The sequence below is a fragment of the Oncorhynchus masou genome, chromosome 8 (genome assembly GCF_036934945.1).
Source record: "Oncorhynchus masou masou isolate Uvic2021 chromosome 8, UVic_Omas_1.1, whole genome shotgun sequence".
NCBI classification, from domain to species: domain Eukaryota; kingdom Metazoa; phylum Chordata; class Actinopteri; order Salmoniformes; family Salmonidae; genus Oncorhynchus; species Oncorhynchus masou.
The window spans coordinates 17,902,879-17,927,313 of NC_088219.1; the positions used below are offsets into that span (position 1 = coordinate 17,902,879).

The following is a 24,435-nucleotide window of genomic DNA, read 5'->3' on the forward strand; positions in this document are numbered from 1 at the left end:
TTCAGAACTACTGTCTGCCAGCCTGACACACACACCTGCCTCCCTAAAGCTCCCTAAATAGGTTTAAACCAGGCTAACCTCTCTCTCGTCCACAAGGCATGCTACTGAAAGTGTCCTCTCTTATTCACACCTTCACACTCACATATCGCCCTATCACTCAGCAGTGCATCCTGATTCATTCATTCTGGCATTCACCATATAAGAAACTTTTCCCATGCTGCATTGCCAACAACAATAGACTGAGTGATTATTTTATGTCCTGTTGTTGATATGATACGATGGAAATATTTATTGAATTACTTGCTTTCAGCTCAACTCTATCAAACTAGACCGAAGGGGCCTCTGGGTTTTTATGTGTCACGGTTGTTTTTTTTACACTTGAGTGTTTATTTTCCTTACAAATTAAGTTTCTGAACATCAGACGTCATGTAATATCATGAGAGTATTGTTCCTCCATGTTTATATAGCATGCATTTTAGAGCAACGGTTCTATGATGGAATATAAAACTAATGGCTTTCTTCTGCTTGTTTCCGCAGTGGGAGGTGATTGACACCGTGGACACAGTGAGCGGACCTCACTAAAAAACCTCTCCAACAGTCGTCGTGCCATCCTCACTTCTTACTCACTGTGAAGCGCTGTAACAAGAGTGATGTGGACTTTATTTGGGACTATTCATCAGTAAAGCTGGCTGCAGAAGTAGCAGTCCTCCCTGAGCACCAGGCCTGACTGTTAATAGCTCAGCTCAGCTCAGCCAGCCTGGTTCCCTCTCCTTCTTCCTGTGTCTGATTCAGAGAGAAGCTCTGCCCAGCCCCCCGAACCCTCCCCACCCCACCACTCACGTTGTTGCAGGAGTTGAGTCTCTGCTGCCCAGGGAGGGCTCCAGACATGTCCACCAAGGCGCCCATATACCTGAAGCGGCGGAGCAGGAAGGGTAAGAAAGAAAAGCTGCGGGACATCCTCTCCTCGGACATGATCAGTCCTCCGCTTGGGGACTTCCGCCACACCATCCACATCGGCAGCGGCGGGGGGGAGGACAACCTATTTGGGGACCTGTCCTTCCTGGAGGGGAAGTTCCACCTGCTCCCTGGGCAACAGGGCGACTGCCTATCCCAGCGCTCTTCCATGTATGCAGAGCCCTTCCAGTTCAGCCATACTGCCAGCGTCAGCGGACACACAGCCTCCTCAGAGAGCTCCCCCCTTCTGAAGAACGCCCTCTCTCTGCCTGTCATTGGAGGGCTGCAGGCCATCACCCTGCCCGTCACCTCTGCACCCCCCACTGTCCCCCACCCGCCTCAGAACGCAGCCCCCCCACCCAAACCTCCTCGACTGCACCTGGATGACAAGATCCTGATGTCCCATCACCCAGGCCTGGACTCCCCCTTGGCCCAGACTCCCAGCAGGACTTCCCAGTTCTGCCCACCCTCTCCCAGGTTTTCATCAGACAACGATGTGTGTATCCAGGACCCCTATCTGGATGACCGGGTTCAGGAGCGTCCCTACTTGTCCAACGCAGGCTCCCTGCTTTCCCTGCACCTGGACCTGGGCCCCTCCATCCTGGATGACGTGCTGCAGATCATGGACCGCCAGCGCCTCAATGGCCTCAACGGAACCTGTCTGCAGGGAGGACGGCAAGAGCTCTACACCTGACCATGGGAAGTCCTCCTCCCTCGGTCCTCTGTCCCTCGTAGTGTAACACAGGAGATTCTGACCTCAACCAGGCCTTGCTTGATCACAAGGCTGGGTTTGTACAGTAGTTTGCTCATATTAAGTGCTTTTTTTCTGGAACTTAACATCAGTTTCTGTTAGTGTTTTAATTGATATTGAATATCTTTCTACACTTTTCCATATTTGAATTACTTAATGTAGGAAGTGTTGTCTAATGAGGTGACATGAGACAAAAGCTGACTGTTAAATCTCATTTGCCCTTCCTCCAAAGAGTACATGAAGAGACTGGGGAAAGAATACACTGCTGGTCAGGAACTGAGGTCAGCATATATCTATCTGTTTGGGCCAATATGTCAGTGGGAAAGGTATGGTAAACCTGAAGGTCAGTGTTAGATCTTTTTTTTTACTGCACCTGAGCTGTAGACTACTCTACGTACTCCGAAGATCACAGTTTGCTGCGCGTGTCCTACAGATTTATCCAGCTTATGAAGCTATTCTGGAACAGACATTCTATTCAGACTCTACTTGATTGGGGATATTGTTCTCAAAGACACACACTTACGGAAAGATGAACTGTACGACAGGGATGATGTCATCTCTGCAAGGACAGAGAGCCAGAGTGGGAGAGGAGGTCACCTCCCTGAGTCTCGGTCTTCAGCTTTTGTTCATTTTTTACTGCAAGATTGTGAAAGTTGTAACTTTGTATCAGGAGAGACACTGAGTGTTGGAGAGTGCAGTTCCATATCTGTCGTCCTCTCGGCAGATCTACAGAGCAAAGCGCTCTGTTTTTACTGGCTCTCAGACTCTGGTCATTGAGATGTTGGACACGCTTTGATTCACAACCTGAGACTGCTCATAAAGAGATTATCATCGCTGTAGCCATCCAAGTCCTTGTGTTGCTCCAACTATCTCTGTACCAACACAGAAAAGTTCACAATCAGACTATTACCAATGTTATTTGGAATTCTAGTTGCAAGATACATACTTCAGTGTTTGCAGTACAATACAGCGTAGAGTTGCTGGAACACCAATTGCTGCATGGGGTATATATTTTTCTATTTCAATGTAGCAATCAACTGGATAATGATAACAGGTTAATGATTCTTCACAAACCCAATAAGAAATGCTTTATTATTTGCACCCAAAGGTGCACTGATTCACTTCAACATTGTACAAATTATTTCAAAAGTGAAATGCTAGATAATTTAGAACATATGTTGGTTCTTTGATAACGGTGGACCAATGATGTGCAGGTCTACCTTAAGAATGGCAAAAAAATGCTGGATACCCGTTAACCCATTTATAATGTACCCAACAGGGGTTCTATACATTACATGTCCTACTGTAGGCTAACATACACTACATGAATGCATAACGCTAAACAATATCATTATAGTATTATATTTGATTAATCTCATAGTAGATCAAATGTCTTGATACTTTCACACACTTACTAAAGCACTATAAACCTGTTGGCATTGTAACTGCATATATCTACGTTAATTACAGCTTTTAAACTGCTCTATAATTTCTGCTTACTTTTGGATATCAACTCATCAGATCAAATCTATCAAAATCTAATGTTCTCACTCCATACATATCCACCCTGTCACCGGCGGCCAGTAGCACCTTAATTGAAGAGGATGGGCTCATTTTTTAAAAACTAACTAGGCAAGTCAGTTAAGCACAAATTCTTATTTTACAATGACTGCCCAAACCCTCCCCTAACCCGGACGACGCTGGGCTAATTGTGCGCCGTCCTATGGGACTCCCGATCACGGCCTGTTGTGATACAGCCCGGGATCAAACCAGAGTCTGTAGTGACGCCTCTTGCACTGAGATGCAGTGCCTTAGACCGCTGCGCCACTCAGGAGTAAATCATAGTAATGGCTTGAACGGAATAAATGGATTGGTATTTAACACATCAAATAAATGGTTTCCATGTGTTTGATACCATTCCATTCACTCCATTCCAGCCATTATTATGAGTCATCCTCCCCTCAGCAGCCTCCTGTGCACCCTGTGCATGCTCAAGTGATTACTAAATTAGATGGAAAATAATTTGGGCTCCATAGCTGACATGTTGAGAAGAAGACTATATTAATAGACATATGTTGCAGAGAGAGAGAGAGAGGATGTGATTAGAGGTGCTGCAGTGCAGTCTGTTTGGACTCTGAGAGAGAGAGAGAGAGAGAGAGAGAGAGAGAGAGAGAGAGAGAGAGAGAGAGAGAGAGAGAGAGAGAGAGAGAGAGAGAGAGAGAGAGAGAGAGAGAGAGAGAGAGAGAGAGAGAGAGAGAGAGAGAGAGAGAGAGAGAGAGAGAGAGAGAGAGAGAGAGAGAGAGAGAGAGAGAGAGAGAGAGAGAGAGAGAGAGAGAGAGAGAGAGAGAGAGAGAGAGAGAGAGAGAGAGAGAGAGAGAGAGAGAGAGAGAGAGAGAGAGAGAGAGAGAGAGAGAGAGAGAGAGAGAGAGAGAGAGAGAGAGAGAGAGAGAGAGAGAGAGAGAGAGAGAGAGAGAGAGAGAGAGAGAGAGAAAAAAAAGAAAGGATATGGTAAGATGTGCTGCAGTGCAGTCTGTCTGGAGCTAGAGCCTGCAGTGCAGTCTGTCCTGCTGACCATGGCCAGGCCAGAATGGTGTTACGTAAGCCTGTGTCTGTTTACTCTGGAGCTCTGCTGACAGATCTGCAGCCAGCCACTCAGTGACAGGGGAGCTGTACGGTGCAGAACAGTGTGTCGGGCTCTCCTGCAGCGTTTGGGACAGCACCTGTTGACAGACTGACATCAACACTACTAACCTTCACTAGCTCCTGCAACTGCTATAAATCCAGATTTCTATAATCTTTGGTGTTTCATACTTTGGTGTTACTTTTTAAGTTGTGATATGCATGGTATGCCTCCTACAACAACTGAACTCAAGTTATTTTGGCATGTTTCCTATTGTATCTAGCTACTAGTCTAGACCTCCAAGTAAGTGTTGGCAGTTTTAGAAAGTGGTTGCAGCATACGGAACCAAAACCCTTTGTCATCATCACTCCGTTTATCATGGTTGCTATGGTACTGGCTTCTGCTAATACCTGAATCGCCAGATATGAGGCTCCACTTCCCTACATATTTATTTGGACAGTGAAGCTAAAACTTTTAATTTGGTTCTATACTCCACCATTTTGGATTTGAGATCAAATGTTTTATATGAGGCGATGGAACAAAATGTCACCTTTTTATTTAGGGTATTTTTCATATATATACAGTATGTTTTACCATTTAGAAATGAAAGAACTTTGTATGTAGTCCCCCCATTTTGAAGGTATCATAAGTATTTGGACAAATTCACTTAGTGTATTAAAGTAGTCAAAAGTACAACTCGACTTTAACTTTCTCACTCATCATTATTCACGATTCATTCATGATTATCCGTAATCATGGTAGCTTCCAAATTAATGTACAAATGCTCAGAAACATTCTATATTATTTACAATAAAGTGACTCCAAAAATACATTATTTACAATTCATTTCTACACAACTGTCCGGAACACCTGGTACTCTCATGCATGATTCAGTGTTGCTTGCCTCAAAGCGCACATAGGAGTAATTTAGCTCATCTTGTAGGCTTGTATCACTGGGCAACTAACGGCTCTGCTTCCCTATGTAGTCCGTAATAGATTGCAACCCCTGCCACATCCGACGAGCGTCGGAGAAGGTGTAGTATTTGTATTTATAATGGATCCCCATTAGCTGCTGCCAAAGCAGCAGCTACTCTTCCTGGGGTCCAGCAAAATTAAGGCAGTTTATACAATTTTAAAACATTACAATACATTCAATGATTTCACAATACACTGTGTGCCCTCAGGCCCCTACTCCACCACTACCACAGTACTAAATCCATGTGTATGTATGTTATCGTGTGTGTGTGTGTGTGTGTGTGTGTGTGTGTGTGTGTGTGTGTTGCTTCACAGTCCCTGCTGTTCCATACGGTGTTTTTTTATCTGTTTTTTAAATCTAATTTTACGGCTTGTGCAATTACTTGATGTGGAATAGCGTTCCATGTAGTCATGCCTCTATGTAGTACTGTGTGCTTACCCATAGTCTGTTCTGGACTTGGGGACTGTGAAGAGACCTCATGTGGCATGTATTGTGGGGTATGCATGGGTGTCTGAGCTGTGTGCCAGTAGTTTAGACAGACATCTCGGTGCATTCAACATGCCAATGCCTCTCAAAAATAAAGTAGTGATGAAGTCAATCTCTCTTCCACTTTCAGCCAGGAGAGATTGACATGCATATTATTAAAATTAGCTCTCTGTGTACCATCCTTTTTTGTGGCACCTGACCACACGACTGTAAGGTGCGACAAAACTAGGGCCTGTAGGACGTGCTTTGTTGATGGTGTTAAGAAGGCAGAGCATCGCTTTATTATACAGAGACTTCTCCCCATCTTATCTACTCGTGCATCAATATGTTTTGACCATGACAGTTTACAATGTAGGGTTACTCCAAGCAGTTTAGTCATCTCAACTTGCTCAATTTCCACATTATTTATTACAATATTTAGTTGAGGTTTAGAGTTATGTGAGTGTTTTGTTCCAAAAACAATGCTTTAAGTTTAAGAAATATTTAGGGCTAACTTATTCCTTGCCACCCACTCTGAAACTAACTGCAGCTCTTTGTTGAGTGTTGCAGTCATTTCAGTCGCTGTAGTAGTTGACGTGTTGAGTCATCCGCATACATAGAAACTCTGGCTTTACTCAAAGTCAGAGGCATGTCGTTAGTAAAAATTGAAAACAAGTGGCCTAAACAGCTACCCTGGGGAATTTCTGATCCTCACTGGATTATATTTGATAGGCTTCCATTAAAGAACACTCTCTTCTGTTAGACAAGTAACTCTTTATCCACATTATAGCAGGGGATATAAAGCCATAACACACGTTTTTTTCAGCAGCATACTATGCTCAATAATGTCAAAAGCTGCACTGAAGTCTAACAAGACAGCCCCCACAATCATTTTATCATCAATTTCTCTCAGCCAATCATCAGTCATTTGTTGTAAGTGCTGTGCTTGTTGAGTGTCCTTCCCTATAAGCATGCTGAAATTCTGTTGTCAATTTGTTTACTCTAAAATAGCATTGTATCTGGTCAATCACAATTTTTTCCCAGAAATTTACTAAGGGTTGGTAACAGGCTGGTTGGTCGGCTATTTGAACCAGAAAAGGGGGCGTTACTATTCTTGAGTAGCTTCCCTCCAAGCCTGAGGGCACACTCTCTAGTAGGCTTAAATTAAAGACGTAGAAAATAGGCAATAGGCGATATCGTCTGCTATTATCCCACAGTAATTTTCCATCTAGATTGTAAGACCCTGGTGGCTTGTCATTGTTGATAGACAACAATCATTTTTTCACCTCTTCCACACTGACTTTACGGAATTCAAAAGTACAATTCTTGTCTATCATAATTTAGTCTGATATACTTGGATGTGTAGTGTCAGCGTTTGTTGCTGGAATGTCATCCCTAAGTTTGCATATCTTGCCAGTGGGATTCAATCTGTCCTGTATTTACGCTTTGCCTGTTGATGGTTCTTCGGATGGCATAGCGGGATTCTTATAAGGGTTAGAGTCCTGCTCCTTGAAAGTGGCAGCTTAGTCCAAATATTACCTGTAATCCATGGCTTCTGGTTGGGGTATGTACGTACGGTCACGGTGGGGACGACGTCATCGATGTACTTGTTGATGAAGCCAGTGACTGATGTACTCCTCAATGCCATCGGAAGAATCCCGGAATATGCATCTGCGTAATCTGACCACTTCCGTATTGAGCAAGTAATTGGTACTTGCTGCTTTAGTTTTTGCTTGTAAGCAGGAATCAGGAGGATAGAGTTATGGTCAGATTTGCCAAATGGAGGGCGAGGGAGAGCTTTATACGCGTCTCTGTGTGTGGAGTAAAGGTGGTCTAGAGTTTTTTTTCCCCCCTCTGGTTGCACATGTAACATGCTTAAAAAGATTTAGGTTTCCCTGCATTAAAGTCCCAGGCCAAAAGGAGCGCCGCCTCTGGATGAGCGTTTTCTTGTTTGCTTAATGCCTTATACAGCTCGTTGAGTGCGGTCTTAGTGCCAGCATTGGTTTGTGGTGATAAATAGACAGCTACGAAAAATATAAATGAAAACTCTCTTTGTAAATTGTGTGGTCTACAGCTTATCATGAGATACTCTAACTCAGGCGAGCAAAACCTCAAGACTTCCTTAATATTAGATTTCATGCACCAGGTGTTATTGACAAATAGACACAGACCGCTGGGGTGGTCTGTGCAAACTTATCTTACAGGAAGAAACTGTTCTATCTTGCAGATGTACGAAAAACCCAGCCAGCTGAATGTTATCCATGTTGTCGTTCAGCCACGACTCGGTGAAACATAAGATATTAGAGTTTTTAATGTCCCGTTGGTAGGATAGTCTAGATCGGAGCTCATTCAGTTTATTATCCAGTGATTGCATGTTGGCTAATAGGACTGATGGTAGAGGCATGTTAACCAATCACCGTCGGATTCTCCAGACCTACGACCGCTATATCTCCGTCTCTTCTTCGTGCGAATTACAGGGATTTGGGCCTTGTCCGGTGTCTGAAGTAAATTCTTCACGTCCGACTTGTTAAAAAAAAATCTTCATCCAGTACGAGGTGAGTAATCACTGACCTGATATCCAGATGTTATTTTCTGTCGTACTTGACAGTGCCAGAAAAATTATGTAGATGCAGATGCATAAAGTGCTTTCATTTCTAAACGGTAAAACCGATATGTATGAAAATACCTTCACAAAAAAAAGGTGCAATTCTGTACTGTCGCCTCATTCTAAACATTTGCTCTCAAATCCAAAATGCTTGAGTATAGAGCCAAATTAAAGATTTGAGCTTCACTGTCCAAATAAATAGTCAGTTTAATATTTACCAAACTTCAAGGATTTGTAGATATCTCTATTACATCATAACCTTTGCTGATCTTTATGTATGATAATGACTCTTATCGTGCTGCTATCAATTGGCATATTTTGCATGTTTGAACAAATTGTTTACTTGCATCACACAATTACAAGCTGTAAATGATTATGAATAAATGCAATGTTATGGATAGAAGAAGAAAGACATCCTTGTTGAGTTTTTCTCTGTGTGCGCGTTCCCGCGCCCACGTTCTCTTGTTTGCCATGGTCCCTCCAGTTTTTGAATAGCCCTGGGAATGGCTCCAACTTCCTTTGTTAACACAGGGCCCTCGACACTAACAGCCAGTGACCCTGAGAGCAGGGGCGGTCTGGAAACACCACTGAGAGGGGCCCTGCAGGGGGAGGATCTCAGAGGGGAGGTAGACAGGCGAGTGAAAAACCAGTGCGGATGAGAAGAGGGAGAGACCAAATATATATTATTATTATATTATATTTTAACCTTTTTTCTCTTAAATGGTGTATCTCTGATCAGAGCAAATAGTTGAAGCAAACAAGTTAAAAACATCACTTCTTTCTGTTTCAACTGTGTTTTCAATTTGATTTGCTGTTGAGATTTGTTCTGCCTCTTTGAGCTTTAGATTCTTCAAGGAACTTCAGAGATAGGAAGATCCCACTGGGTAAACACTGTTTGAAGATTTCCTAGGTGACCTCCAGAATTTATTTGTGTTGATTATGGGACCACCCAGTCTATTCCTCACTTATTTAATCATACTCAAAACCTCATGCTGTAAGTGGAACGTGTCCCGCTGGCCTGGATAAATTATGTAACTCCTAATCTAAAACACTAATGACATTCGAAGGAGACCCCTTGTGAGTTTCACAATCAAACAAGTGTGTTGTGCTTCACTGTCTCCCTCATTGGCTGGGAACACCAGCTGTGTGTCTAGGTCTAAAAGCATGGCATACACAGATGTAAGAGGGCATAGTTTTAATGGAATGGCCTGCCTAGAGCAGAGTGACCAATGCCAGCCTCTTTCTCCCTGGTCTGAGTTTGGACCTCTGCTTGGGTGTAATAAGTAATATTGGGCCACTGACAGGCTGAAAGTGGATAGCATTCAGAGAGTTTGACAGTTTACATGTCAGAAAAGCTCCTTGAAGTCCATGCCCAGAACGATTCCTTCCTTCCATGTGCTTACATCTCCATCTGCTGGACATTTTTGTATATCACTAAAAGTAGTACATTTAATCCGTTTTAAGAGCAACACTGAAGTCTAAATGACATGTATGTCATACGTGTCATATTTTCCAATAAAATAATCAAAGACATGATTTAATCATATTTACTGAAATTGCATAGCTGGCTAATGTACTCTGCCCTAAACTATGAGTGGTTAACTTTTTTTGTAAACTCTATTTGATACATAATTGCAACACTATAACCTTGGTCTTCTTTACAAACTGCTATTTTTTTATTGCGCATGCGCAACCTTTCACGGGAAAGCGAACCAAGATGGCGGCTGTTGTTGAAAATGTTGTAAAACTGTAAGTAGCTATGTTCTTTCCCCCTAGCTAGTTTAAAGTATGCACATGTGTTTTACATTTAAATGTAAAGATCGGTGGTAACAGAAACATGTAAATGGTATAGTAAATTGTCTAAGATGTTCGGTAAAAGAACCGAATAACTCAGTTTTCAAACTGTGTCAGTACTCATAGCTAAACTGACCTATGTCAAGTGTTTTTGTATAATGGACACTTTGAAATTAACCAAGTGTCATCATTATATAACCAAACGTTGGGCACTAGTTAGCAAATGTACACGAAGAACTGCATATCCGCAACTCCATCCATAAGCCTAATTCCACGCGAGTTTGAAAACACCCACGGTGAGAGAGATGGGATGGTGACATGTTAGTTTACAATCATTAGCATGTTAGCTGGCAACTTGGTTATTAAGTTCAGTTAACTGCAGTGCGTATAGCTACTGTTGTTGTTTTACAATGTAGTCCTTCAACCAAGAAATGAGTTCAAATCCTGGTGTTCAATCAGTATTATGAATATATTTGCTGACACTGTCTGCATTCGTGGTCCTGTGACGCTTTCATGTGGAAATGGTTTGCATGTTTTTCTTTTAGCTTTCCAACAGAATATCCATGTCACCACAATGCATTAGTCACTATGACGAACGTCCTTGAGGCATTGTTAAAACTAGCTTTTGCCAAAAGATTAGAGTAATATGAATCAGATGTTCTTCAAGACAAATTCTACCAACAAAAAAAGAAAATGACCATGGAATGCAATGCAACAAATGTTTCAAACTCGTGAACTGCTGTGTGTTCATCATAGAAACCATTTACAGTTTAAGAACCAAATGGAAGCAAACAGAGCAGGGAGGGAGGGACCTACCAGAATTTGTCCAATAGAAATCTCGTTTTCGTTGTAAAATGTTTTCGTTGTAAAATGTTTTTGTTGTAAAACTAGGCTTAAACCGTTTCGCAACAGAACCTGTGTACTTTTTTATTTAACCTTTATATAACTAGGCAAGTCAGTTAACAAATTCTTATTTACAATGATGGCCTAGTGGGTTAACTGCCTTGTTCACTGGCAGAATAACATATTTTTTATCTTGTCAGCTCTGGGATTTGGGCCAGCAGCCTCAGTTACTGGCCCAATGCTCAAACCACTAGGCTACCTACTTCCCCAAATAATACAAGTAATACGCCCATGTTGTCTCTCATAGACCTCTTTCCATATCCACTTTCCCGAAAGCTTCTATATCCCTTTGCCTAAAATGGATTTAAGATTGTCTTAGTGCTACGAAGCTTTGAAGACAGATTTATTTAAGTAAAAAGTAGATTTCACTCAAGCTGATTCGTGTTGAAAAGCTGAGCCAGCAGAGGCTGCTGCTCCCAACCAGGCAGACCGCTGTTGCCAAGCCAACAAAAGAGCAACTGCTGACATTCTCAACAGTGACTGAGTTCAGGGACACAATGATGTAGTCTGCTTGCCTGCCTCCCCGAGGTGCCAGCTTAAACAGGACCAAAAGGTTTTTAGCTGTGGCTGTGATAGATAAAGGCTTTGAAGTTTGAACAATTTTAAGCCTCTTTTACAACACGCTAGAGCAGTAGAATTTAGACATGATTTGTTTTAGAGGTGGTAGGACACATACCATACCAACCTCTTTATGGTAGAGATACATTACAGGTACTGTCAGTTGTTGAATTGATGCATGAAGGTTTATTTATTTAGATCATTTTGCAGAAGCAGCAGTTACTCTTCCTGGGGTCCACAGTAATGTATCATTCTTATAACAGTATACACAGGCAGTGTGTTTCCTGGTGCTAACTTGTCCCTGGCTGTTCCTCTCGGTGTGTGGGTGAAGGCTGGGAGAGCAGTGCTACAGAGATGCCATGGAGCAGTGCCATAACTACAACGCCCGGCTATGTGCCGAGAGGAGTGTCCGGATGCCCTTCCTGGACTCTCAGACTGGAGTGGCGCAGAGCAACTGTTACATTTGGATGGAGAAGAGACACAGGGGACCAGGTAAATACATTACACATCTACACAAATTTAAGTCACATACAGTATTTCAACTACTGAGTTCACAGTCTGGAGTAGTAGGCTATATGAGTTTTTCCAGTACATATTTGTGTTATAGCCCTGGACACACCTCATTCAAACTGTCAGGGGCTTGATGATTACTAGAATCAAGTGTGCTTGTCTAGGCCACAACGGAAACGTCTACTGTTGGGGGTACTGGAGGACCCGAGTTGTTAAACACTTGGCAGTACCATTCATCATCTTCTCATGATCTGGAGACGAAAACAAAATAGATCACTGTAGTTCAAGCACTCGGTAGAAATTGTGTTCACCTATGTTTCCAACCACACCAATGTGTCGGAGGAAACACCATACAGCTCTAGCCACAAGGAGTTGCTTGAGCACAATGGGACAAGAACATCCCAGCCAGCCAAACCCTCCCTTAACCCGGACGACGCTGGGCCAATTGTGTGAGTCGGCTCATAGGTCTCCCGGTCGCGGCCGGCTGCGACACAGCCCGGGATCGAACCCGGATCTGTAGTGACGCCTCAGGCCGCTGTGCCACTTGGGAGGCCATAAAGTGAAAGTTAATGTCTGTTTTATAGGTCATCATAAATGTCTAGGTACGTTTATGTGCATCTTCTGTCGTCTCAGGAGTGGCCCCAGGACAGCTGTACACCTACCCATCCCGCAGGTGGAGGAAGAAACGACGAGCCCTCCCCCCAGAGGATTCCCGGCTGGTCTTCCCCCTCTAAAGTCAGGTACGTCCTAATCATGGGATACTGGTCAGCTTAATAACACTATAACTGTGTTGACATGTTTGTGTGCCCCTCTGTGCCAGAGTTCTCTGTTGGTTCTTCACTCCTTTGTAAAGGTTGTTTGTGATTCTCCCTGTCTGTAGAACTGGACTTGGGTTTTAAGAAGGATGCCCTGTCATCATCTGATGGCAGCAGTCTGGAAGCCCTGCTGAAGGGGGAACCCCTGGACAAACGGGGTCCTCTGGAGCTCCATGGGCCAGATGAGGAGTCCAGTCTGGCAGACTACACTTGTGGGGGAGTCACCCCTGCAGCACGCGTCAGAAAGGTACCGTAGCATGCTCTGGTTGGAGGGATCGTGTGATACATGGCATGGTTTACAGTTTATTACTCCTCCAATGACATTAGATACTACAGCAACATGCATTCTTCTGTCTATACAGAGAGTCCTGGAGCCAGATGACTTCCTGGATGACTTGGAGGATGAGGACTATGAGGAGGACACCCCCAAAAGAAGAGGCAAAGGAAAGGGAAAGGTGAGTGAAGCTATTCTAATAGAATAGCATTACATTTAGCATAGTCATTTAGCAGACGCTCTTATCCAGAGCCACTTAGTTAGAGACTCACTTTACTCAATGTTACAGGCATGTGATCTGAAATGGTGGCTGTGTCCACTGGCACCATGTCTGTACCTATGATATTGAATATGATGGTGTATTTGTCCTTAGGGTCGTGGAGTGAGCAGTGCCAAGAAGAAGCTGGATGCTGTGGTGGCTGCACTGGAGGACAAGGACAAGCCTTACTCATGTGACAGTGAGTCCCAGCAGGGCTTTGGAGGAGAACAGTGGGAGTGCCGGTGGCTTTGGAGGAGAACAGTGGGAGTGCCGGTGGCTTTGGAGGAGAACAGTGGGAGTGCCGGTGGCTTTGGAGGAGAACAGTGGCTTTGGAGGAGAACAGTGGGAGTGGGAGAACAGTGCAGGTGGCTTTGGAGGCAGAGGAGAACAGTGGGAGTGCCGGTGGCTTTGGAGGAGAACAGTGGGAGTGCAGGGGGCTTTGGAGGAGAACAGTGGGAGTGCAGGTGGCTTTGGAGGAGAACAGTGGGAGTGCCTTTGGAGGAGAACAGTGGGAGTGCTGGCTTTGGAGGAGAACAGTGGGAGTGCCGGTGGAGAACAGTGGGAGTGCAGGAGAACAGTGGGAGTGCTTTTGGAGGAGAACAGTGGGAGTGCCGGTGGCTTTGGAGAGAACAGTGGGAGTGCAGGTGGCTTTGGAGGAGAACAGTGGGAGTGCCGGGGCTTTGGAGAGAACAGTGGGAGTGCAGGTGGCTTTGGAGAGAACAGTGGGAGTGCAGGATGGCTTTGGAGGAGAACAGTGGGAGGCTTTGGAGGAGAACAGTGGGAGTGCCGGTGGCTTTGGAGAACAGGGGAGTGCTTTTGGAGAGAACAGTGGGAGTGCAGGGGCTTTGGAGGAGAACAGTGGGAGAGGAGAACAGTGGGAGTGCTTTGGAGGTGGCTTTGGAGGAGAACAGTGGGAGGAGGAGAACAGTGGGAGTGCAGGTGGCTTTGGAGGAGAACAGTGGGGCTTTGGAGAAACAGTGGGAGTGCTGGCTTTGGAGGAGAACTGGGAGTTGGCTTTGGAGGAGAACAGTGGGGAGTGCAGGTGGCTTTGGAGAACAGTGGGAGTGCAGGGGCTTTGGAGGAGAACAGTGGGAGTGCAGGGGGCTTTGGAGGAGAGTGGGAGTGCAGGTGGCTTTGGAGAGAACAGTGGGAGTGCCGGTGGCTTTGGAGGAGAACAGTGGGAGTGCAGGGGCTTTGGAGGAGAACAGTGGGAGTGCGGATGGCTTTGGAGGAGAACAGTGGGAGTGCTGGGCTTTGGAGCAGTGGGAGTGCATGGCTTTGGAGGAACAGTGGGAGAAGAACAGTGGGAGTGCGGATGGCTTTGGAGTGGGACTGCAGGTGGCTTTGGAGAGAACAGTGGGAGTGCCGGTGGCTTTGGAGGAGAACAGTGGGAGTGCCTTTGGGAGAACAGTGGGACTGCCGGCTTTGGAGGAACAGTGGGAGAAGGAGAACAGTGGGAGTGCGGATGGCTTTGGAGGAGAACAGTGGGACTGCAGGGGGCTTTGGAGAGAACAGTGGGAGTGGGTGGCTTTGGAGGAGAACAGTGGGAGTGCGGATGGCTTTGGAGGAGAACAGTGGGAGTGCCGGTGGCTTTGGAGGAGAACAGTGGGAGTGCAGGTGGCTTTGGAGGAGAACAGTGGGAGTGCAGGTGGCTTTGGAGAGAACAGTGGGAGTGCAGGTGGCTTTGGAGAAGAACAGTGGGAGTGCAGGTTTTGGAGGAGAACAGTGGGAGTGCACTTTGGAGAGAATTGTCTTTGGAGGAGAACCAGGGGGCTTTGGAGAGAACAGATTAAACTTTTGGAGGTGATGTTGAGGAGAACAGTGTCTTCCTTTGGATGGGAGTGCAGGTGGCTTTGGAGAACAGTGGGAGTGTTTGGAGAGAACAGTGGGAGTGCAGGTGGCTTTGGAGGAGAACAGTGGGAGTGCTGGCTTTGGAGGAGAACAGTGGGAGTGCCGGTGGCTTTGGAGGAGAACAGTGGGAGTGCTGGCTTTGGAGGAGAACAGTGGGAGTGCAGGTGGCTTTGGAGAAGAACAGTGGGAGTGCTGGCTTTGGAGGAGAACAGTGGGAGTGCCGGTGGCTTTGGAGGAGAACAGTGGGAGTGCCGGTGGCTTTGGAGGAGAACAGTGGGAGTGTCAGAACTGGGAGTGCAGGGGCGTTTGGAGAGAACAGTGGGAGTGCAGGTGGCTTTGGAGTCAGTGGGAGTGCGGGGGCTTTGGAAGAACAGTGGGAGGATACTGTCAGTCTGTGGGCGTACTTTGGAGGAGAACAGTGGGAGTGCTGGCTTTGGAGAGAACAGTAGTGCTGTCAGTCTGTGGGCAGTGGGAGTGCTTCTTTGGAGGAGAACAGTGGGAGTCTGGCTCTGCTTTGCTGGGAGTCAGGATGGCTTTGGAGAGAACAGTGGGAGTCTCTCTCTATGCTGTCAGTGGGAGTGCTGGAGAACAGTGGGAGGGTGGCTTTGGAGGAGAACTTGCTCTGAGTCAGTGAGTGCTGGCTTTGGAGGAGAACTGGGACTGTCAGGTCTGTGAGCGTACAGTGGGAGTGCTTGGAGGAGAACAGTGGGAGTCCGGTGGCTTTGGAGGAGAACAGTGGGAGTGCTGGCTTTGGAGAGAACAGTGGGAGTGCCGGTGGCTTTGGAGGAGAACAGTGGGACTGCAGGGGCTCTGAGTGCTCTTTGGAGGAGAACAGTGGGAGTGCGGATGGCTTTGGAGGAGAACAGTGGGACTGCAGGGGGCTTTGGAGAGAACAGTGGGAGTGCAGTCTTTGGAGGAGAACAGTGGGAGTGCAGGGGCTTTGGAGAACAGTGGGAGTGCTGGCTGAGTCTCTTTGGAGGAGAACAGTGGGAGTGCTCTTTGGAGGAGAACAGTGGGAGTGCTGGCTTTGGAGGAGAACAGTGGGAGTGCTGGCTTTGGAGAACAGTGGGACTGCAGGGGGCTTTGGAGAAGAAGAGTGGGAGTGCTTTGGAGGAGAACTGGTGGCTTTGGAGTGGGAGTGCTGGCTTTGGAGGAGAACAGTGGGAGTGCAGGTGCTTTGGAGGAGAACAGTGGGAGTCAGTCTGGCTTTGGAGGAGAACAGTGGGAGTGCTTCTCTGGGAGTCTGGCTTTGGAGGAGAACAGTGGGAGTGGACAGGGGGCTTTTCATACTTTTGAGAAAACTTAGGTGAGTGTTGATGTCTTTGGAGTCTGTGAGCGTACTTCTCTGAGTCTCTCTCTTTGGATACTGTCAGTCTGTGGAGCGTACTTCTCTGAGTCTCTCTCTTTGGATAGTGCTATCAGTCTGGCTTTGGAGGAGAACAGTACTTCTCTGAAATTGTCTCTCTCTTAGGTATGTTGATGTCTTCCTGATTGTCAGTCTGTCTGTGAGCGTACTTCTGAGTCTATACTGTCAGTCTGTGAGCGTACTTCTCTGAGTCTCTCTCTATACTATCTGTCAGTCTGTGAGCGTACTTCTCTGAGTCTCTCTCTCTATACTGTCAGTCTGTGGGCGTACTTCTCTGAGTCTCTCTCTATACTATCAGTCTGTGGGCGTACTTCTCTGAGTCTCTCTCTATACTATCAGTCTGTGAGCGTACTTCTGAGTCTCTCTCTATACTATCAGTCTGTGAGCGTACTTCTCTGAGTCTCTCTCTATACTATCAGTCTGTGAGCGTACTTCTCTGAGTCTCTCTCTATACTATCAGTCTGTGAGCGTACTTCTCTGAGTCTCTCTCTATATACTGTCAGTCTGTGAGCGTACTTCTGAGTCTCTCTCTATACTATCAGTCTGTGAGCGTACTTCTCTGAGTCTCTCTCTCTAGTCAGTCTGTGGGCGTACTTCTCTGAGTCTCTCTCTATACTGTCAGTCTGTGGGCGTACTTCTCTGAGTCTCTCTCTATATACTGTCAGTCTGTGAGCGTACTTCTCTGAGTCTCTCTCTATACTGTCAGTCTGTGGGCGTCTCTCTCTCTATACTGTCAGTCTGTGGGCGTACTTCTCTGAGTCTCTCTCTATACTGTCAGTCTGTGGGCGTACTTCTCTGAGTCTCTCTCTCTATACTGTCAGTCTGTGAGCGTACTTCTCTGAGTCTCTCTCTATACTGTCAGTCTATGAGCGTACTTCTGAGTCTCTCTATACTATCAGTCGGTGAGCGTACTTCTCTGAGTCTCTCTCTATACTGTCAGTCTGTGAGCGTACTTCTCTGAGTCTCTCTCTCTATACTATCAGTCTGTGAGCGTACTTCTGAGTCTCTCTATGCTGTCAGTCTGTGAGATTACTTCTGAGTCTCTTTCCTTTTTCTCTCTCTCTCTCTCTTTTCAGACACTTTCAGACAAAAGCATATTTCACAACCTTCTGGACGAGGTATATTTCTCCTTCTTTTCCCTCTACCACCAGTCCAGTCTGCTTACTGCCTGTTTGTCTTTCTCTCTGTGTGTGTTAGCTAACATCTAGAATGCTTTGAGGTTAGTGTTGCTGCCTCCCCCTCGTCCACTGAATAAGGTCTCATTTTCAATCGACTCAGAGTATAAGTAACTTGATATGCTTGACGGTGGATTGTGAATGTGTAGTGTGGAGATGCCTTCTCTGTGCATGAGTTCCACCTCACGCTTTAAGAAGCAGTGTACTTTTTGTATTATTTTATCCTAAATGACCTTTAGGCTACTCCAAGGTAGTTGTATTCAGGAACATCTTGGCTTAGTTGGTAGAGCATGTCACTTGCAACTCCAGGGTTGTGGATTCGATTCCCACGGGGGACCAGTACGAACAAATATGAAAATGTATGATAAGAGCATCTGCTAAATGACTTAAATGTAAAATATGTATTTCACACATGATATTATTGCATCACATTGTGGTCCTTTGTAGCTCAAGTGGTAGAGCATGGCGCTTGTAACGCCAGGGTAGTGGGTTTGATTCCCGGGACCACCCATATGTAAAATGTATGAACGCATGACTGTGTTGCTTTGGTTAAAGTGTCTGCTAAATGGCATATATCGCATAATCGTATTGCACACACTGCAGCCAATCAAATGTAGTCTGTGTTTTCTTTCATGTCATAATCTGTCTCTTAACTGAATATGTCTAATTTGCATTTCTTTGCTACATTTCTTTTTTTCTTAACTTGTCTTGTCCTCCTCACCTGTTTCTTGAGACTGAAATAGTGCCTCTGCCTTTGTGTTGAACCAGCTTGATGTCTGTGCTGGCTGTGTGGATCCTGATGTGAGTGTTCATGGGGGGAGAGATTGTTGAGGAATGCCTAACCTGGGTTCTGCACCATGGACCGTGTTGCACAATGGCCTGGAACTGGCGGTTTGACTCACATAGAGACAGGTGGCCTGAGGTTCAAATCGAATGTTATTTGTCACATGCTTTGTAATGCTGACTTACGGGTCCTTCCCAACAATGCAGAGGGGGAAAAAAGAGAACTGGGGTTGGAGATTGTGTTGCAACTGGGGCGAGGGTTGGAACTGGAGGGGTGTAATGGGAGATGGGGGCTGGGAGCTGACCCAGTCAGTAATCTTGCCCCTCTAGGTATCAGATGAAGAAATATGATGGGATTGTGTGATGAAATAAGAGAGGGTGATTGAGTGAGTGGATGGATGTCTGGGTGAGCATACCATACCATTGCTCTAGACCAGGCACGTGGACACTAATACATCAATATGATTTTCCTCATCAGTAAATAAAGATCAGATCGAGGCGATATCTTTCAGTGGAGAAAAATGTACTCTGTTCTAGTATGAAGGCTACTTAATGGTTTAAGTATGTTTCGTTTTAACACGTGTTGTGTTTGGGGGTTTCTCTGGCAGTCTGTGGGAAGCGTTACAAGAACCGTCCGGGCCTGAGCTACCACTACGCCCACTCCCACCTGGCTGAGGAGGAGGGAGGGGACAAGGAGGAGCCTGAGGTCCACACCCCCACCCCACCCCAGCCTGAGGAGCCTAAGAGTAAGTCACCATTTGAATGCATTTGAAACCTTTGAATGCAGACCCATACTCATTCTGTGTTTCTCCCTTACAGCCCCCAAGAAAGGTCCAGACGGTTTGGCGATACCCAATAACTACTGTGACTTCTGCCTCGGGGACTCAGCCCTCAACCAGAAGACGGGCCAGTCAGAGGGGCTGCAGTCCTGCTCAGACTGTGGACGTTCAGGTAACCCTTCCAACCCTGGCCTTTACCCTGAGAGACAGGGCCAACCTAGGCCTTTCAGACCATTTGTGTATATTTGTATGAGCATGCAAATGAATGCATGTGTGAGTGGTATTTACTTTAGGATGGTATTGAGTGTGTCAGACGCATGATGGCGTAGTTACAAAGACCAGTAGTAGTATGATGGAGGCTGACAGTTTGTTCACCCATTCTCTGTGTCCAACCCAGGCCACCCGTCCTGCCTGCAGTTCACCCCTGTGATGATGGCTGCAGTGAAGACCTACCGCTGGCAGTGCATCGAGTGCAAGTGCTGCAACATCTGTGGCACCTCAGAGAACGACGTGAGTTCACCTGCAGGCGTCATGCTTATTACTGTGGGATAAATGAAGTACACTGTATATTTAAAATGAAGTGGTGCGCTGATAAACTGCGTTGTATAATGAGCCTGTTGTCTTTTGTCCAGGACCAGCTTCTCTTCTGTGATGACTGCGATAGAGGCTATCACATGTACTGTCTCAGCCCCCCTATGGCTGAACCTCCAGAAGGTGAGAGCAGGATAATGGTTCTATCTGTTCATGATGTACCACTGGGGACCACTTGCCTGTCTAATAGGGGATATTTGAGTCAAAGTTTTTGATGATGACTGTTGTGGTTTTATCTCCGTAGGGAGACAGATTTATCTGAGTAGATTTGGCAGAGCAGAATGTCCAAGTCGAGCTCTCAGGCGGCGTAGCCAGACAACGATAGCACGGCCGGGTGTTTTACTGATGAATCATCGCTTTCAGCAGTTAACTAGCCTTGAAATCTTGAAATGCTTAGTCAATGCAAGTTATTAGAGCACAAAATAGCCTGCACCTTTAAATCCAGTGACTTCAACTGGGCTAATGACCAGATGTGGGTCCATGGAAGACAGGATATTTATAGCAAGTCTGTGTGAGTCACTCACCACTCTGTTTCCTTGTGTCCTCTTAACAGGGAGCTGGAGCTGCCATCTGTGTCTGGACCTGTTGAAAGACAAGGCGTCCATATACCGGACACCTAATGCCCCTCCGTTGTGATGGACCTCCACCCTCTCACAGGTTCTCCATCACTGGTCAGCAGAGAGGAGTGGGTGGGACAGATGTCTTGTGAAAAGGGAAGCATACCTCACCAACCCCCCTTCTGAAACAGGCCTCGGGAAGCATACCTCACCAACCCCCCTTCTGAAACAGGCCTCGGTTTGGAAGGGAAACACCTTACCAGCCCCTTGCTGAAACAAGGCACCTTACTAAGCCCGGTTTGGTTTGGAAGGGAAACACCTTACCAGCCCCTTGCAGGTCTCGGTTTGGAAGGGAAACACAGCCCCTTGCCCTCGGTTTGGAAGGGAAACACCTTACCAGCCCCTTGCTGAAACAGGCCTCGGTTTGGAAGGGAAACACCTTACTAAGCCCGTGCTGAAACAGGCCTCGGTTTGGAAGGGAAACACCTTACCAGCCCCTTGCTGAAACAGGCCTCGGTTTGGAAGGGAAACACCTTACCAGCCCCTTGCTGAAACAGGCCTCGGTTTGGAAGGGAAACACCTTACTAAGCCCGTGCTGAAACAGGTCTCGGTTTGGAAGGGAAACACCTTACCAGCCCCTTGCTGAAACAGGCCTCGGTTTGGAAGGGAAACACCTTACTAAGCCCGTGCTGAAACAGGTCTCGGTTTGGAAGGGAAACACCTTACTAAGCCCGGCTGAAACAGGCCTCGGTTTGGAAGGGAAACACCTTACTTGCTGAAACAGGCCCGTGCTGAAACAGGGTCTCGGTTTGGAAGGGAAACACCTTACCAGCCCTTACTGAAACAGGTCCCGCCCCTTGCTGAAACGGGCCTCGGTTTGGAAGGGAAACACCTTACTAAGCCCGTGCTGAAACAGGTCTCGGTTTGGAAGGGAAACACCTTACTAAGCCCGTGCTGAAACAGGTCTCGGTTTGGAAGGGAAACACCTTACTAAGCCCGTGCTGAAACAGGTCTCGGTTTGGAAGGGAAACACCTTACCAGCCACTTGCTGAAACAGGCTCGGTTTGGAAGGGAAACAGCCCCTTGCGGTTTGGAAGGGAAACACCTTACTAAGCCCGTGCTGAAACAGGTCTGAAGGGAAACACCTTACCAAACAGGGCTGAAACAGGTCTCGGTTTGGAAGGGAAACACCTTACTAAGCCCGTGCTGAAACAGGCCTCGGTTTGGAAGGGAAACACCTTACCAGCCCCTTGCTGAAACAGGCCTCGGTTTGGAAGGGAAACACGTTACTAAGCCCGGGCTGAAACAGGTCTCGGTTTGGAAGGGAAACACGTTACTAAGCCCGTGCTGAAACAGGTCTCGGTTTGGAAGGGAAACACCTTACCAGCCCCTTGCTGAAACAGGTCCACGGTTTGGAAGGGAAACACGTTACTAAGCCCGGGCTGAAACAGGTCTCGGTTTGGTTCTTATATGGCTGTTACACAGTTCCAAGCTCAAGTGACTCATAGGCTTTTGTTTTCAACTATTTGTCAATATATCAAACACAATGTGTCAATATCCTGAACTTGACAATACATGAAGTTTGTTTGAGTGACGTAAACCGCTTTTGCCAGCCAAAATACCTGAACACACAGTCTCACATACAGTTCATGCACACCACTGCTCAGATCCTACTTTTATTCTGCAGAATATCAGTTTTTCATGTAGAGGAGATAAATAGTTTGAGTCAATTAGCATGCCAATGCTTGTTCATAATAACATGTTCAAAGGTTTTGTATATTTATATATTTGTATAGAATATAAAGGTGGGAATTATTTAAAAGCTGCTCTCTGTTCAGCCATTACATTCCACTCCTTGACATTCATGTCATTTGCCAAAGACTGGAGTGGCAAGGAGTGGAATGCTAGCTAAAAAGACAGGAGTGGCAATATTGAGATTTAGGAAGCATTGGGCGTTAAAAGGGCCTTACTATTACATCAATCTCTATCTCGGTGACAGAAAGAGGACTTTGGCGTAACTTTTTTTTTTAAGGAATTAAAGATTGGGTGTTTGTTGTGGAAAGGGAGTCAGAATGGATGCTGGTTGGTGTGGTGATTGAGTGAATTTTAGTGTATCCTATGTCCACAGCCAGCCTTTACCAAAAATAGTTACCTAATCCATTGGTAGACAACACTGGTCCTGGAGAGCAGTTTGACATTTTACTGCTAGTAACGTAAGCATGTTGCTGCACCCGCTATAACATCTGCCAAACTGTATGTAACCAATAAACGTTGATATGCAGCAGTCCTAATCTGGACCCCTTTTTGACTCCTTGTTGTTATGTGTTGGGAGATCATTTAAAAACAGACAACTACCAAGCACAGGACTTTGTGTTTACCTGGCCATATCAGCTCTGAAGTCTCATCACAGACTGTCATGCTCTATGATTCCCTCCGTTTATAGCCAGAGGAGGGCAGTAAGGAGCCATTCAAGAGCTACTGGGACTGTGGGGAGATGGAAGAATGTTTTGGGGAGGATGTGGAGCCATCAGAGGGTCTAGTCAGAAAGTGGTGTGTTACCACAAACTGCAGACTGGTGTACCTGCACTTGCTATACTGTAGTGTTGTCCTTGGAGGCAACATCATTTGACTCTTTCATATATAGGTCTATACAGCATTCAGAAAGTATTCAGATATCTTTGTCATTATGGGGTATTGTGTGGATTGATGAGGGGTAAAAACAATTTAATCCGTTTTAGAATAAGGCTGTAACGTAACAAAATGTGGATAAAGTCAAGGGGTCTGAATACTTTCTGAATGCACTGTAAATACACAGTGTACAAAACATTAAGAACACCATCTTACTATTGAGTTCCACCCCCCTTTTAGCCCTCAGAACAGCCTCGATTTGTTGGGGCGTGGACTCTACAAGGTGTCAAAAGCATTCCACAGGGATGCTGGCCCATGTTGACACCATTGCTTTCCATAGTTGTGTCAAGTTGGCTGGATATTTTTTGGGTGGTGGACCATTCTTAATACACGTGGGATACTGTTGTGTGAAAAACACCTCAGCGTTGCAGTTGTTGACACACACAAACCGTTGATCCTGGTACCTACTACTGTACCCTGTTCAAAAGCACTTCAATATTTTCTCTACCCATTTACCCTTTGATTTTCTCTGCTTTTCCCCCAAAGCCGAGTGCAATGCTCTCCACCAGTTTGGCTATGGTTACAATTAGCTACAATTACTTTACCTCAAACTAGTGAAAGTAATTATTCTTTAAAACATTGGATTCATTCTCAGACATGGTCAAAAGGAGAAACAGTAGACGTTACGCTCTCTACAGACAGTGCATGATAATGTGTGCCCTCAACACGGGTGCTCATGGTCTACTCAGATTTGGATTGATCAAGGTGTAAGGAAGTTATGTAATATCATTTAGCTATACTATCATGTTATATTAATAGCCAACTAACAAATACTAAAGCATCAAACAAGTATTTCTCATTTCATTTGTTTAGCTGTTTGTTTAGAGGCAGTTGCCATTTGGAATATTACGGTTTTGGTTCATTTAAAACAAAACAAAAATTAAATCATCAATGATATTTACTCAGTTGATGTAAAACAGTTTTGGAACTTTATTTGGATTGTAACTCTGTTTCCTTTAGGGTACAAAGTTTTGTCCTTTTTTCCAGGAAAATAAAAGATTTGACGCTGTCTGTATTTGGTGCCATGTCATATTTTCTCTATTACCACAGTTGCCTTTCAGGATCACTGAAGCATTGTTGTATAAGTGATGGATCTTTGTGTCTGTGAAACCAAAACATTGGAAATTAATTCTGTACCTTATATTGCAAAGTACAAGGCCT

The 24,435-nt window shown here is 45.6% G+C and overlaps 2 protein-coding genes and 1 long non-coding RNA gene across 4 annotated transcripts; all 3 read left to right on the forward strand.

Annotated features, from left to right (window-relative positions):
• The first annotated feature begins 810 nt into the window (after positions 1–810).
• On the forward strand, positions 811–3,899 carry LOC135543890 (cdc42 effector protein 2-like). The gene has a single exon (XM_064971204.1). It carries the CDS (start codon positions 887–889, stop codon positions 1,646–1,648), a length of 762 nt encoding a protein of 253 aa, XP_064827276.1. The 5' UTR covers positions 811–886; the 3' UTR covers positions 1,649–3,899.
• Positions 3,900–10,042: 6,143 nt separating this feature from the next.
• LOC135544269 (zinc finger protein ubi-d4-like) lies at positions 10,043–20,708 on the forward strand. 2 transcript variants are annotated; one of them, XM_064971750.1, is made up of 12 exons: positions 10,043–10,120; positions 11,958–12,118; positions 12,770–12,876; positions 13,017–13,198; positions 13,314–13,406; positions 13,599–13,683; positions 17,778–17,819; positions 19,268–19,405; positions 19,479–19,610; positions 19,836–19,948; positions 20,071–20,152; positions 20,583–20,708. In XM_064971750.1, exons 2-12 carry the CDS (start codon positions 12,018–12,020, stop codon positions 20,663–20,665), a joined length of 1,158 nt encoding a protein of 385 aa, XP_064827822.1. In that variant the 5' UTR covers positions 10,043–10,120; positions 11,958–12,017; the 3' UTR covers positions 20,666–20,708. The 2 variants fall into 2 exon arrangements, with proteins under 2 accessions (XP_064827822.1, XP_064827823.1); XM_064971751.1 differs by lacking the exon at positions 17,778–17,819.
• Positions 20,709–21,672: 964 nt separating this feature from the next.
• On the forward strand, positions 21,673–24,289 carry LOC135544270 (uncharacterized). Its single transcript, XR_010456318.1, has 2 exons — positions 21,673–21,715; positions 21,755–24,289. It is a non-coding gene; the product is annotated as an uncharacterized LOC135544270 (long non-coding RNA).
• The last annotated feature ends 146 nt before the right edge of the window (positions 24,290–24,435 follow it).